General features: G+C 38.4%; 1 protein-coding gene across 10 annotated transcripts in view; it reads right to left on the bottom strand.

The window, feature by feature from the left end:
* LIN54 (lin-54 DREAM MuvB core complex component) overlaps window positions 1–13,552 on the bottom strand; it is a 68,648-nt gene that overhangs the window by 16,877 nt on the left and 38,219 nt on the right. For 9 of the 10 annotated variants that reach the window (XM_047719715.1, XM_047719722.1, XM_047719723.1 and 6 more), the window contains one exon: window positions 534–750. The exons of the other annotated variant lie outside the window; for it this stretch is intronic. In XM_047719715.1, coding sequence (XP_047575671.1) covers window positions 534–750 — 217 coding nt within the window. The remainder of the gene's footprint in view (window positions 1–533; window positions 751–13,552) is intronic. 10 annotated transcript variants of the gene reach the window in all.

Here is a 13,552-nt window from a genome sequence, read left to right on the forward strand (position 1 = left end):
CACAGACAGAAAATGGAAGGATTACAAATAGGAATTCCTCCACGAAAAGGAGAACTAAGCAAAATAACAGAATATTTTAATTGCTTTTTATTAGCAATTACAGATTCAAAATAAGTAAAGGATGAAAGTAGTATCAAGTTCTTGTACCTTGCCTATTAGTCATTTCAACTGATCCAAACCCTACTAAGCAGCTTCACAGTTTAGAATAGAACATAAAAAATTGGGTTCATCTAAATTTGTCCCATTAGCATAAATGACAGGCTTATAAAACAGCAACATAATGGCTACCCCAAACTGAGGAATAATTCTGATGGGCCGATGGTCCAGCGGGTACAGTGTGCACCGGCTTCCAGCAGAGCGAAACACCATGTTTATACAGAAGACGGTTCCATTTTGCTGTCCTCTGCAATAGTGGCTCGTTCACACTCCCAGCTGAAATGCCATACTTAATCAGGACTTCAGCAAGAAAAGGACCAAAGTTCTTTCATAATGTTCAAAGAAGTCATTACTGTGTTTAAGAAATGGTTACTAACCTTGCTGGAGAGGTTGAGTGTTTGTACTGGGATTCTGACTAACTGGCTGGCTCGAGCTACTGGCTGTTGTGGCAGTAACAAGGCGGACATAATGAAACTTGCTTCCAGGCACTTGAATCTGCTGGACATTGGGAGCAGTTGCCAGAGGAATAATTGTCTTAAACTGTGATGTGCTCACGCCTCCAACAGTGATGGTCTGCACAGCTGATTTCACTGCCTAGTAAACAATACAACACGGCTATCGTTAATCTGGGATTTAACTTCCCTACCCTTTTAACTTATGACAATCGCTCAAGTAAAAAAGTATGTTCCTGTATTTCATCAAAAGCTGTTGCAAGGAACAACCTGTTCAAAGAGAAATGAAAAGAATAGTAATGAATATAGGAGTGAAACCAAAATTAACGAGTTCTACCTTCTATCTCTAGTAGTTACTTCCTTGAGAATCCAGGTCAGATGACTTGCTATGAAGAAATTATTACTTAAGTTATAAGAACTTATTCGGTTTTGTTATTATTTATGAGACAAGAATTACTTTAAAACTCCCAGAATTAAGCCTCATATTCAACACAGAGAAGATGCAGACACTTGGCTTTACTGCTACCCACCCAATTACCTAGGACAAATTTCATTTTTACATCTTCTAAAAAAGAAAGAAATCCAAAAGAAAGGCGCATCTTACACCCTCATTAAGTCAAGTCAATCCAACTGTATCCACAGATACAAATGCACCCACTAACATATGGGTCTTTAAGGGGCCAAATTCGGCCCAAAATTACCCCAATTTTGGTTGTGCAGGATAACTAATTTTGGGAGATTCAAGTTGAGTCAATATAATCATTTTAATAATTTTTAATCCTTTCCTTTATTCTGATAAACAGCAATGTGACTTCCCAAAAAGCTAAATGAAACATCAGGGGCAGAACTGAAGTCTTTCAAGACGTTTTCAGTTGACGTTTAACCAATATGCGACAGATTCTTCTCCAAAGCAAAGGTCCAGACCAGATCTCAGGGGGTTCTATGGTATCATTTCATAAAGAATTACATCCCCTCCTAGTCTTCAAAGAGCCCTCATGCTAACGACACCTGACATGATGGAGGAAATCTATATTATGTGCAAAATAATTTATGAAAGAATAATTCTTAAGAATTTGAACATTTTCATAAAAGCTCAGGAAAAAAAGAGAAAAGAATATCATTTGTATGGAAGCTCTATAGGCAACAGTCAAAGGAGGTTACTTCAGCATAAAATGATTCACATATTATCCCCGGGCAGAGGCACCACAAAGCAGTTCTAAAACGAAGATAAGAGACAAGAGCCACAACAGTCATGGGTTAAATGGAAACATAAAGTTTAAGAAAAGGGATAAAATGTTTACATATGGAAGCTATTGACAAATCAAGCAAGCATGAGACAAATACATGCAGTGGAGCAGGAGGCACAGCCCTTCCTATCTCAGCTCCTGGAAGAAACTACTGCCCTCAACAAGGTGCCTCCAGCATTAGTCAATTTCTCAGGAACTTCCTATGTCTGAGGGATACGCGTCCAAAGCGAAGAAAGGTGATGGGATTTAGACCCAGCAGCCACATCGTGAGCGAGGTCCAGCACGGCACGAGTACAGTGGCCGCTTCAGTTAAGTCTGCACAGCACACCTTTTTTCCTCTACTTTCAACTTTTCTGCATCCTAAGCTTCAAACTACAACGCTTACAAGATATATATAATCGGGCCTTTGAAATAAAAATAAGATCTGACTGCATTTTAAGTCAGTGTATGTCTAACATAGCTATTTAAAGATCTGGATTTCAGTCCACCACTGTACTGTTTCCTATTTGAACCACCTGTCCTCTTCCATTCCTTTTTTCTCTCCTTTCTTACGTTCTTTTGGGTTAAATATTTTATCATTTCATTCTCCCTCCCAGTATTAGCTTTTTCTTTATGCATTATGTTACTAATCTTTTACTGGTCACCCTAGAGATGATGATGTATAATGTAGGAACTGAATTAGTACTTTACATGTCACCCAAGAAACGAAAGACCATAGAACACTAACACCATTTATTCTCACCCCATCTTTGTGCTATCGCTAAGTATTCTAATTCTACATATGATTTTACCTCCACAAAAAATTATCTACATACACCCACAAATTTACCCTTCCTGTCCTTCCTGTATCTTCCTGCTTCAAAGCACCAATGATTTAGGATTTTTCTTCTGCCTAAAGAACTCACTTGAGGATTTCCTTAAATGTGGGTTTACTGACAAGGAATTCTGTTTTATGTCTCCAAAAATGCCCACTCTTTTATCTGTATCTACTTTGTTGATAAACTCATCTATTAAATTCTTAATCACTGTTTTAGGTTTCCAGTTTGAAAATATGCACCTGATTTTTTTTTTCTCAATTGAAGCATACTTGATCCACGATGTTATATTAGTTCCCTGTTCACTGGATTCCTTCTTTAAGTCTCTAACTCTCTGCTGAAATCCTCCATTTTGTTAAATAAATTCCTGGATATACTAATCTTAGTTACTTTAAAAGACTAAATCTGATAACTCTATTGCCTGTATTTCTTGGTTTTGAAAAATTTGGCTTGGTTACCTCATGCACCTGATGATTTCTGATTAAATGCCAGGCATTATTTATGAAAAACTGAGCATAATTTCAGGTTCTGAATGATGTTATATTCCTCCAGAGAAAATTCACTTTCGTTCCTGGCAGGTAGTTCAAAGTAGGGACAGATTCTTCTAAACCAATCACAAATTGAGCTGCTTTGAAGCAGAGCTGGACTCTCCCAGTGGTCTTGTCTATTTCCATCTCACTCTTCTCCTATATAGTGGCCCCAACTAGGAACTCAGTGTTTATAGGCTTCCTTTGAACTTGAATCCAAACTTTTGTTCATGAGATGTGTAAGACTGACAGATCCACTCAACTCCTTAACTCTTCTGTAACTACTTTCTGCCCATCATCTCGGTCTTTCAACCACAATTTACAAATCAGCAAATGCCCTAGAAAGTGTCACAGTGAACATGAGGCTGACTTCTCTAGGCTTCCCTTTACTTCATGAATGTGGCCTCTGGTGTTCTGGTTCCCTTACTAGGTTTCTGATGACTTCAAATAGATTTTTAAAACATTTTCTTCTGCTTTTTAGTTGTTTTTGCTGAGACAGTTGGTCCACAACGCACTAATTCTGTATAGTCAAAAACAGAAAATACCGGGGCGCCTGGGTGGCTCAGTGGGTTGGGCCTCTGCCTTCGGCTCAGGTCATGATCCCAGGGTCCTGGGATCGAGCCCCACATCGGGCTCTCTGCTCAGCAGGGAGCCTGCTTCCCCCTCTCTCTCTGCCTGCCTCTCTGTCTACTTGTGATCTCTGTCTGTCAAATAAATAAATAAAATCTTTAAAAACAAAACAAAACAAAAACAGAAAATACCAACTGCCAGGGTTTTAATCTAGGCTACAGCATTCCTTGTTGTATGACCTTGGGCAAATAAGTAAACTTCTCTGTGCCTAAGTTTTCTCAATGTGAGAATGTGAAAATGTGAGAATGTGAGAATGTGAAAATAATATCCTTCTTATAGGATTATTATAAGGATTAAATGACCTAAATTATATGAAGTATAAATAATAACTTACCACACATTATAATGTTCAATAAAGGTGAACTGCTGTATGTATCATCATTATGCCCGTTATGGACGGGAGAAACTGAAGCTCAGAAAGAATAAGAAACCTTCTCAAGGTCACAAAGCTAAAAAATAGCAGAGCCAGGATTTGAACCAGACCCAACTCCAAAGCCCATTCTTTTAAGTAGGACATTATAATGCTTCCAGCTGTAGATGCTTGATGAATAGTTATTAAATGACTAAATAAAAGGAAATAGTATCCAGTCCTCAAGAACTGTTAAGAACTAAAGATGCGCATTTGCCTCTAAGAAACATTGAAAGCATTTTTTTTTAAGATTTTATTTATTTATTTGACAGAGAGAGATCACAAGTAGACGGAGAGGCAGGCAGAGAGAGAGAGGGGGAAGCAGGCTCCCCGCTGAGCAGAGAGCCCGATGTGGGACTCGATCCCAGGACCCTGAGATCATGACCTGAGCTGAAGGCAGTGGCCTAACCCACCGAGCCACCCAGGCGCCCGACATTGAAAGCATTTTGTAATCAGTATGCTGAATAGAAATATAAACACATTATTTAAATGTTTTTTTTTTTTTTAGAAAAAATTTTTTTAAAGATTTATTTATTTATTTATTTGACAGAGACAGAGAGAGAGAGAGAGACAAAGATCACAAGTAGGCAGAGAGGCAGACAGAGAGAGAGGGGGAAGCAGGCTCACCACTGAGCAGAGAGCCCGATGCGGGACTTGATCCCAGGACCACGAGATCATGACCTGAGCTGAAGGCAGAGGCTTAACCCACTGAGCCACCAAGGCGCCCCTAAATGTTTTAATTTTAAAACAATTTTAGACTCACAAGAAGTTACAGAACTAATACAGAGTTCCCATGTACACTCTCCTCAAAGGAAGAACATCTTACATAACCATAAAACATTATTAAGACCAGGAACTGGTACAATACTGTTAACTACAAACAGAACGTACTCAGACGTCCTGGTTTTATATGCAATTTGGGGGGATGTTTACTAAAGATCATATAGATTCATGTAATCAAATTACCATCAAGATACAAAACTGTCCCATCCCCCACAAAGGAACTCTCTTGCACTACCCTTTATAGTCACAGCTTCCCCCACCAACCCTAACTCTTGACAATCACTGACTAAACCGCATTTCCCCAACACCTGAAATGCTAGGTAACATAAAACAGTTCATGTTTTTGCAAAAGACAGAGGCATTAGAATACCCTTAATTTCCTGGAGAATTCACAAGTTGGTCCCTTCCTTGAAGTACAGTCGTCTGAGAAACTCCGTATGAATGCCTCTCAGACTATACCACATCACCAGAAAAGCAGCCAATATGCATTCAATAAAAATCTTTAGGTCATCTCTTGGGGCACCTGGCTGGCTCTTTGGTTACATGCCTGACTCTTGATTTCAGCTCAGATCATGATCTCAGGGTTGTGGGATCATCTGGGGCTCCGTGCTGGGCGTGGAACCTGCTTGAGATTCTCTCTCCCTTTCCCTCTGCCCTGACACCCGCCCCTGACACAACACATACTCTCTCAAAATAACAACAACAATAATAATACTTTTTAATTAAAAAAATCTTCAGGTATCTCTATTTCCTGATTAACATCCTTGACAGCTGGTTAAAAACCAACTATCTTAATTGAAATTCAAAATAGCAACATTTAACATGCATAAGGACTCCCCTCAAATACATGGATTTGAAAGATTCTATTTGTACTATTTCCTAAGCTATTACTTTTTTTTTTTTAAGATTTTATTTATTTGAGAGTAGGAAAGAGCATGAGATGGGGGAGGGTCAGAGGGAGAAGCCAACTCCCCGCTGAGTGGGGAGCCTGATGTGTGACATGTCCCAGTACTCCAGGAGCATGACCTAAGCTAAAGGCAGACTTAAAAAACTGACTGAGCCACCCAGGAGGCCCTTTCCTAAGCTATTTCTATTTACAGGTTAATATCATAATTATATTTTAAAAATAAATTTCTTTGAACATTATTTTCCAATTACCAAATGGCAAAGTCCTTGCTTAAGTGAAGTTTACCTAAAAGGAAAGAAATAAACCACCTCTGCACATGAGGATTCTTATTCTACTTGGTGAAGCTGGAGAGAGGGAGTGAAGGAGGAAGGGGGAGAGAGAGGGAGGGAGAGGGAGAGGGAGAAGGGGTGAGGAGAGAAAGAGAGAGAAAAAACTCAACCAATATCAAAAACAATGAGTTTGTAAGGTCTATATTTGGTTCTGTCTGTAAATACTGATTAGAAATCATTGTTTGGACCATACAGGCTTTTGGTTCCAGTTAGTCTCAATCATGTGTGTATTCAAGCAACCCAATGCTTCTCTATATCTTTTTTTTTTAAGATTTTATTTATTTATTTGACAGAGAGAGACACAGCGAGAGGGAACACAAGCAGGCTGAGTGGGAGAGGGAGAAGCAGGCTCTCCACTGAGCAGAGTCCGATGCGGGACTCGATCCCAGGACCCTGGGATCATGACCTGAGCTGAAAGCAGACGCTTAACAACTGAGCCGCCCAGGTGCCCCTGCTTCTTTATATCTTTGTTTCTCTGTTGTACGAGGGAGAACATTACCACTAAATGAAATCTACATAGCACTCTGAGACCCCTGCATAAATGGTGCTGTTTCAAACAAAAATTAAGATGGCCTCTATTTAATCTACTGCAGAATCAGAACAGTATTTTCCTTAATGCTAACTGGGCAGTGTTTACTGAAGTGTGTTTTTTCATTGAACATTAGCTCTTTAGGATTAGATAGGACATGAAACAGCCTACACTGTCAAATTAATGTAAGAAACCGCTAAGGTCGGATTGCATGGAGCACTGGGTGTGGTGCAAAAATAATGAATACTGTTATGCTGAAAAAAATAAAAAAAATAAAAAAAAAGAAACCGCTAAGGTAAACAAAGCCAAACAAAACCCTTCGCTGAGCCCTTACTGTATGCTGATGGCCACTATGCATTTCCTAGATGGATGTGGTGCAAAGTGTTTCTCAAACTTACTTAACAGTAGCATTTGAGGGGGTGGGAATTCTTCTACAAAAATATATCACTGCCAAGAGAAAGGCAGACAGCATCATGTAAAGACAACCTACGGGAAAGAGCTTTTCACAAGAAGTTGTAATAAAGAGTGATAGAGCAGCTGCACCATAAACATTTGTGAAATCTCTTAAAATAGCAATTCATATGTATTTCTACATAGAACATGACTTAAGACTCATTCTGAATCTAGGTAAATGGCAGCTAATTTTGGCATAATTTTAAGAGGAAAGAGCTTGTGTTTTTCTTTTTTATTGAAATATAACTGACATATTACATTAGTTTTTAGGTCTATAGAATCATTTCACATATACGTGTGTGTGTGTGTGTGTGTGTGTGTGTGTATATATATATGAAAAAGTATATATATATTTTAAAGATTTTATTTGACAGAGAGAGAGCACAAGCAGAGAGAGCAGCAGGATGAGGAAGAAGCAGGCTCCCCTCTAAGCAGGAAACCGGATGCAGGACTCAAACCTGAGCTATAGGCAGACACTTAACTGAAAGAGCCACCCAGGTGCTCCCATATATGTATATATTGTAAACTGGTTACCACAGAAGTTAGCATCCACTACCAGACATAACGAAGTGTTTCTTGTGATGAGAACTTTTGAGATCTATTCTCTTAGCAGCTTTCAAATGCACACTATAATACTGTTAACTGAAGTCATCGTGCTGTACCTTACATTTCCAGAACTTATAACTGACTGGAACTCTGTCCATTTTTATCACCTTCACCCACTTCACCCACCACCAACCCCACCCCACAGCAAACACCAATCTGTTCTCTGTTATCTAGGAGTTCATTTTTTTTCTTTCTTAAGATTCCACTTGTAAGTGGGGGCACACAGTATTTGTCTTTCTGTGTCTGACTTACTTCACTTAGCGTAATGCCTGCAAGGTTCTTCCATGTTGTGGCAAATGGCAGGATTTTATTCTTTTTTTTTTAATGGCCAAATACTATTCTATTTTGTGTGTGTGTGTGTCACATCTTTTTAATCCATTCATCTGTCAATGGATACTTAGGTTATTTTCATGTCTTGGCTCTCATACATAATGCTGAAAAAAACATGAGCAGACATGTTTTCAAGATGGTGATCTTATTTCCCTCAGATAAATACCCACAAGTGGAACTGCTGGATTTTATGGTGGAGTTCTATTTTTAATTTTGGGGGGACCCTCTATATTGTTTTCCATAGTGGCTACGCCGATTCATAGAACCATCAACACCGCACTAGTGCTGTCTTTGACATCCTCACCAACAATTCCTTGTCTTTGCTAACAGCCACACAAACACGTGTGAGGTGACATCTCGTTGTGGTTTTAATCTGCATGTCCCAGGTGATTAGTTATGCTGAGGTCCTTCTCATGTGCCTGTCGGCCATTCGTATGACTTCTCTGGAAAAACGTCTATTTAGTTTCTCTGCCTATTTTTTTTTCACTGCCTATTTTTTATTAATTGGATTGTTTGGTTTTTCTCAATTGAGCTGAGTTCTTTGTATGTTTTCAGTATTACCCTTTTTCAGCTATATGATTTGCAAATCTTTTCTTCCATTCCATAGGTCACTTTTCCACTTGATGGTTTTTATTGTGCTTTTTAGTTTGATGTAATTCCACTTACTTATTTTTGTTGCCTTTGCTTTTGGTGTCGGATCCAAAAAAATCATTGCCAAAACTGATGTCAAAGACCCCTATTATTTTCTTTTAGGAGTTCTGTGGTTTCAGGATTTATGTTCAAAGTTTTAACCAATCTGAGTTTATTTTTGTGTATGATGCAAAATAATAGTAGTTTCATTCTTTTGTATGTGGCTCTCCAGTTTTCCTAACACCATTTACTAAATAAAGTATCCTTTCCCCATTCTATATTCCCTCTGTCATAAATTAATTGACCAGGGGCAGCTGGGTGGCTCAGTGGGTTAAAGCCTCTGCCTTCAGCTCAGGTCATGATCGCAGGGTCCTGGGATCGAGCCCCACATTGGGCTCTCTGCTCAGCAGGGAGCCTGTTTCCCCCTCTCTTTCTCCCTGCCTGCCTACCTACTTGTGATCTCTGTCAAATAAATAAATATTTTTAAAGAATAAATGAAACAAGATGGGATTGGGAGGGAGACAAACCATAAGCGGCTCTTAATCTCACAAAACAAACTGAGGGTTGCTGGGGGAGGGGGGGTTGGGAGAAGGGGGGTGGGGTTATGGACATTGGGGAGGGTATGTGCTATGGTGAGTGCTGTGAAGTGTGTAAACCTGGCGATTCACAGACCTGTACCCCTGGGGATAAAAATATGTTCATTAAAAAATTAATTAATTAATTAATTAACCATACATGTGTGGGTTTATTTCTAAGCTCTCTATTCTGTGCCACTGATCTGTGTATCTGTGTTTATGCCAATACTATACTGTTTTGATTACTATGGTTTTGCAATATAGCTTGAAGTCAGGAATTTGTAGGGTTCCATATTAATATGGTTTTTTGTAAAGATTTATTTATTTATTTTAGAGAGAGATGGAGAAAGAAAGAGCTCATGCACACATGAGTTGGGGGAGGGGCAGAAGGAGAGAATCTTCAAGCAAACTCCCTGCTGAGCGCAGAGCCCAATATGGGGCTCAATCCCACAACCCATGAGATGGTCATCTGAGATGAAACCAAGAGTCAGATCTTCAAGTGACTGAGCCACCCAGGCACCCCCATAGTAATATGGTCTGTAAAAAAAAAATTTTTTTTTTAAGATTTTATTTACTTATTTGACAGAGAGAGACACAGTAAGAGAGGGAACACAAGCAAAGAGAGAGGGAGAAGCAGGCTTCCTGCCAAGTAGACAGCCTGACGTGGGGCTCCATCCCAGGACCCTGGGATCATGACCTGAGTTTAAGGCAGATGCTTAACGACTGAGCCACCCAGGTGCTCAAAAATTTGTGACAGAATGTTTATTGAGCCTATCATCAAGGAAAAACTATGTTTACATTATCCTAATTACCAAACTTCAGGTTATTAAAATAAACCTATCAAGAAACAAATTTGCAAGCTTTAAAATGATTCTAACTAAGAGACAAATGAGAAAATAAGAAGAGATAAATATTATATATATTTTATGACTAATGAGAGTCAAACCTTGAGATGAATACCAGAATTTTCAGCACTGTTTTACTGACTGTTGAAATATCATGAAATAGCTATAAGGCATTCTTTTGCTATTTTTTCATGGATATTAACCCAACTTATGTTTTATTTATAGTTATGAATTACAGTGACAAGGATGAGTAACTGAAATATATTAGTATCCATGGAAGCATTCAAAGAAAGGGTCAAGTGACTATCACAGGCAAAATGAGACAACCTGCTTTAAAAGCATCAGCCTTAAAGAAACCAGAAACCAGAAACCAGCCCTACTGAAGATTAAGCATTATCAACATAGGATAAATAAAATAGTATGGGGCTGGCCTAGGAGCAGAGTACTAACGATCAAGAGATTAGAAAGGTTCTATAACAAACTAATGAACAAAGGAAAAAGAGCAAAAACCACTCTTAAATACAGAGAACAAATTGGTGGTTGCCAGAGGGAGGTGGGTGGGAAGACACGTGAAAACAAGAGGATTAAGAACATCAACGGTGATGAGCTGCTGAATAGCACGTACAATTGTTGTGTCATTATAGTACACCCCTTAACTAATAGCACACTGGTTGTTAATTATACGTCAATAACAAAAAGGGGGGGGAAGGAAAAAATTGCAGACCAATGAAAATTAACTACAGCTATAGATTAAGACACAGGTGAATCTTAGACATTATGTTATAAAGCAAATTTCAAATTATTAAATTTGCTATTATAACAAAAATAATTTTGAAATAAACTTTTAGGAGAATTAAAGAAGAACCTATATTAGAATAATTCATGATAGGGGAGCCTGGGTGGCTCAGTAGTTAAGCGTCTTCCTTCGACTCAGGTCATGATCCCAGAGTCCCACTTACTTATTTTTGTTGCCTTTGCAACAAAGGCTCCCTGCTCGGTGGGAAGCCTGTTTCTCCCTCTTCCACTTCCCCTACTTGTATTCCCTCTCTCACTGCCCCTCTCTGTCAAATAAATAAATAAATAAATCTTAAAAAAAAAAAAAAAAAAAAAATAGTTCATGATAAAAGTTGGCATCCCAAATCAACAGAGAATGGTGAGCTATTCAACAAATGAATTAGCCCTTTGGTCTGAAGAAAAAAAAGCTGGATCCCTATAACTCATTCTGTGTAATAAATTTCAAATAGATCAAAGATTTAATCTAAAAACAAAACAAAACAAAAACCCAAAAACCCCAAAACCAAAAACCAATACTGGCATAAAGCCAGACACACAGACCAATGAAACAACAATGGAGTCCACAAAGAAACCTGCACATATATGGTCAAATGATTTTTAACCACGGTCCCAAGACCGTTCAATGCAGAGAAGACACATGATGCCAGGAAAACTGGATATCCACCATGCAAGAAAGAAGTTGAATCCGTTCCCAATGTCAGATACAAAAATTAACTCAAAAGGGATCCGTGATCTAAATATAAGGTCAATACTAAAAAACTCTTACAAGAAAACACAGGGCATCAGAGTTCACAGAAGAGGAGTGCAGAAGACACAAAGAAACGAATAATTTTTAAAAATACAAATCTATGTGAGATCTTTAATCAATTAGATTGGTGAAGACTAAAAACGGGTGATTAAACGGGAAAGCACAGAAATAGACTCACATAAATATGATCAACTGATCTATAACAAAGGAGCAAAAATAGTTCAACTGATAGTTTTTTCAGTCAACGGTGCTAGAATAGGACATACACATACAAAACAGTGTCTCTCAACACAGCTTTCATATGGACTCAGCCCTAAAACCATTTAACTATGAAACAAACAGTACAACTCCCGGAAGACAACACAGGAGAAATTTTAGTTTACCTTGGGTTTGGTGATGACTTTTTAGATATAATACCAAAAGAACATTCCGTGAAAGAAAAAACTATAAGTCAACCTTCATTAATATTACAAATTTCTGCTCCACAAAAGGTACTGCTAGGAGTATAAAAGATAAGCCACACACTGGGAGAAAGTACCTGTAAAACACATGTAAAGTCTAAAGATACAGAGCCATCTGGGTTCCATTCCAGAAATTACTGAAACTAAACAGCACCGCAGGAATACAACCAGTCTATGAAAAACTATAGGATATAACAACCCAATTTTTTTTAAAGGGCAAGCGAAAAAAAGGAAGATAAAAAAAAAACTGAGAGAAATATCAATCATTCATAAACTTATCTGATCCCAAATTCAAATATTGTGTAAAATAAATATGATGATTAGGGACATGCAAATTAACTAGGTATTTAATGGCATTAAAGGAACACGGGTAAGTTAAAAAGAAGTGTCCCTATCTTTTACAGACATAAAGAAGTATCCGGGAAATGACATGATTTACTTAAAAAACAAGTTGGAAGAGGTTACAGATGAAAACAAGGTAAAGCTGATAATTCTAAAGTTGGATAATGGAGGTTAATTATACTTTTTGTACATGGAGGTTAATTATACTATCCTAATTTTTTAATATTTTTAGACTTTTAGTATTTACTTTTAGGGGCGCTGGGTGGCACAGTCAGCTAAGTGTCTGACTCTTGTTTTAGCTCAGCTTCTTAGGGTCCTGAGATCAAGCCCTGTGTGGGCTTCCCATGCTTAGCAGAGTTGGCTTAAGATTCTCTCTCCCTCTGGCCCTCCCCCCTAGCTCACTCATGCTCTCTCTCTCTCTCTAAAGTAAATAAATAAATTTCTTTAAATTTATTTGACACAGAGAGAGAGATCACAAGAAGGCAGAGAGGCAGGCAGAGAGAGAAGGGGAAGCAGGCTCCCCACTGAGCAGAGAGCCTGATGCAGGGCTCAATCCCAGGACCCTGGGATCATGACCTGAGACAAAGGCAGAGGCTTAACCCACTGAGCCACCCAGGCGCCCCATAAATAAATTTTTTTTTAATTAATTTTAAGTTTCTATAGTAAAAGGTGTTAATAATATGGCCATAGGACCCCATAAGTATTCAATCACCATAATTATAAAAGCATAAAACAAAACCAATATAACAGAAAAGAGAATAAATTCTTAGTCATTTATTCCTTCTGCCCCTATCCCTGGCTAATGGGTACTGGTATGAGGAGCTATAAATAAAATAAAGCTTTAGGCAACAGAATCCCAATGGAGCCTATAATCTGTAATCATCTCAACTCCAACTCTTATTAATCGTACAGCAATCTATGTCAAAGTTTATCATGAAAAGACACCCTTCACTTCACATTGTACTCATTACCACCATCATCAT

The sequence above is a fragment of the Lutra lutra genome, chromosome 2 (assembly GCF_902655055.1).
Source record: "Lutra lutra chromosome 2, mLutLut1.2, whole genome shotgun sequence".
NCBI classification, from domain to species: Eukaryota; Metazoa; Chordata; class Mammalia; order Carnivora; family Mustelidae; genus Lutra; species Lutra lutra.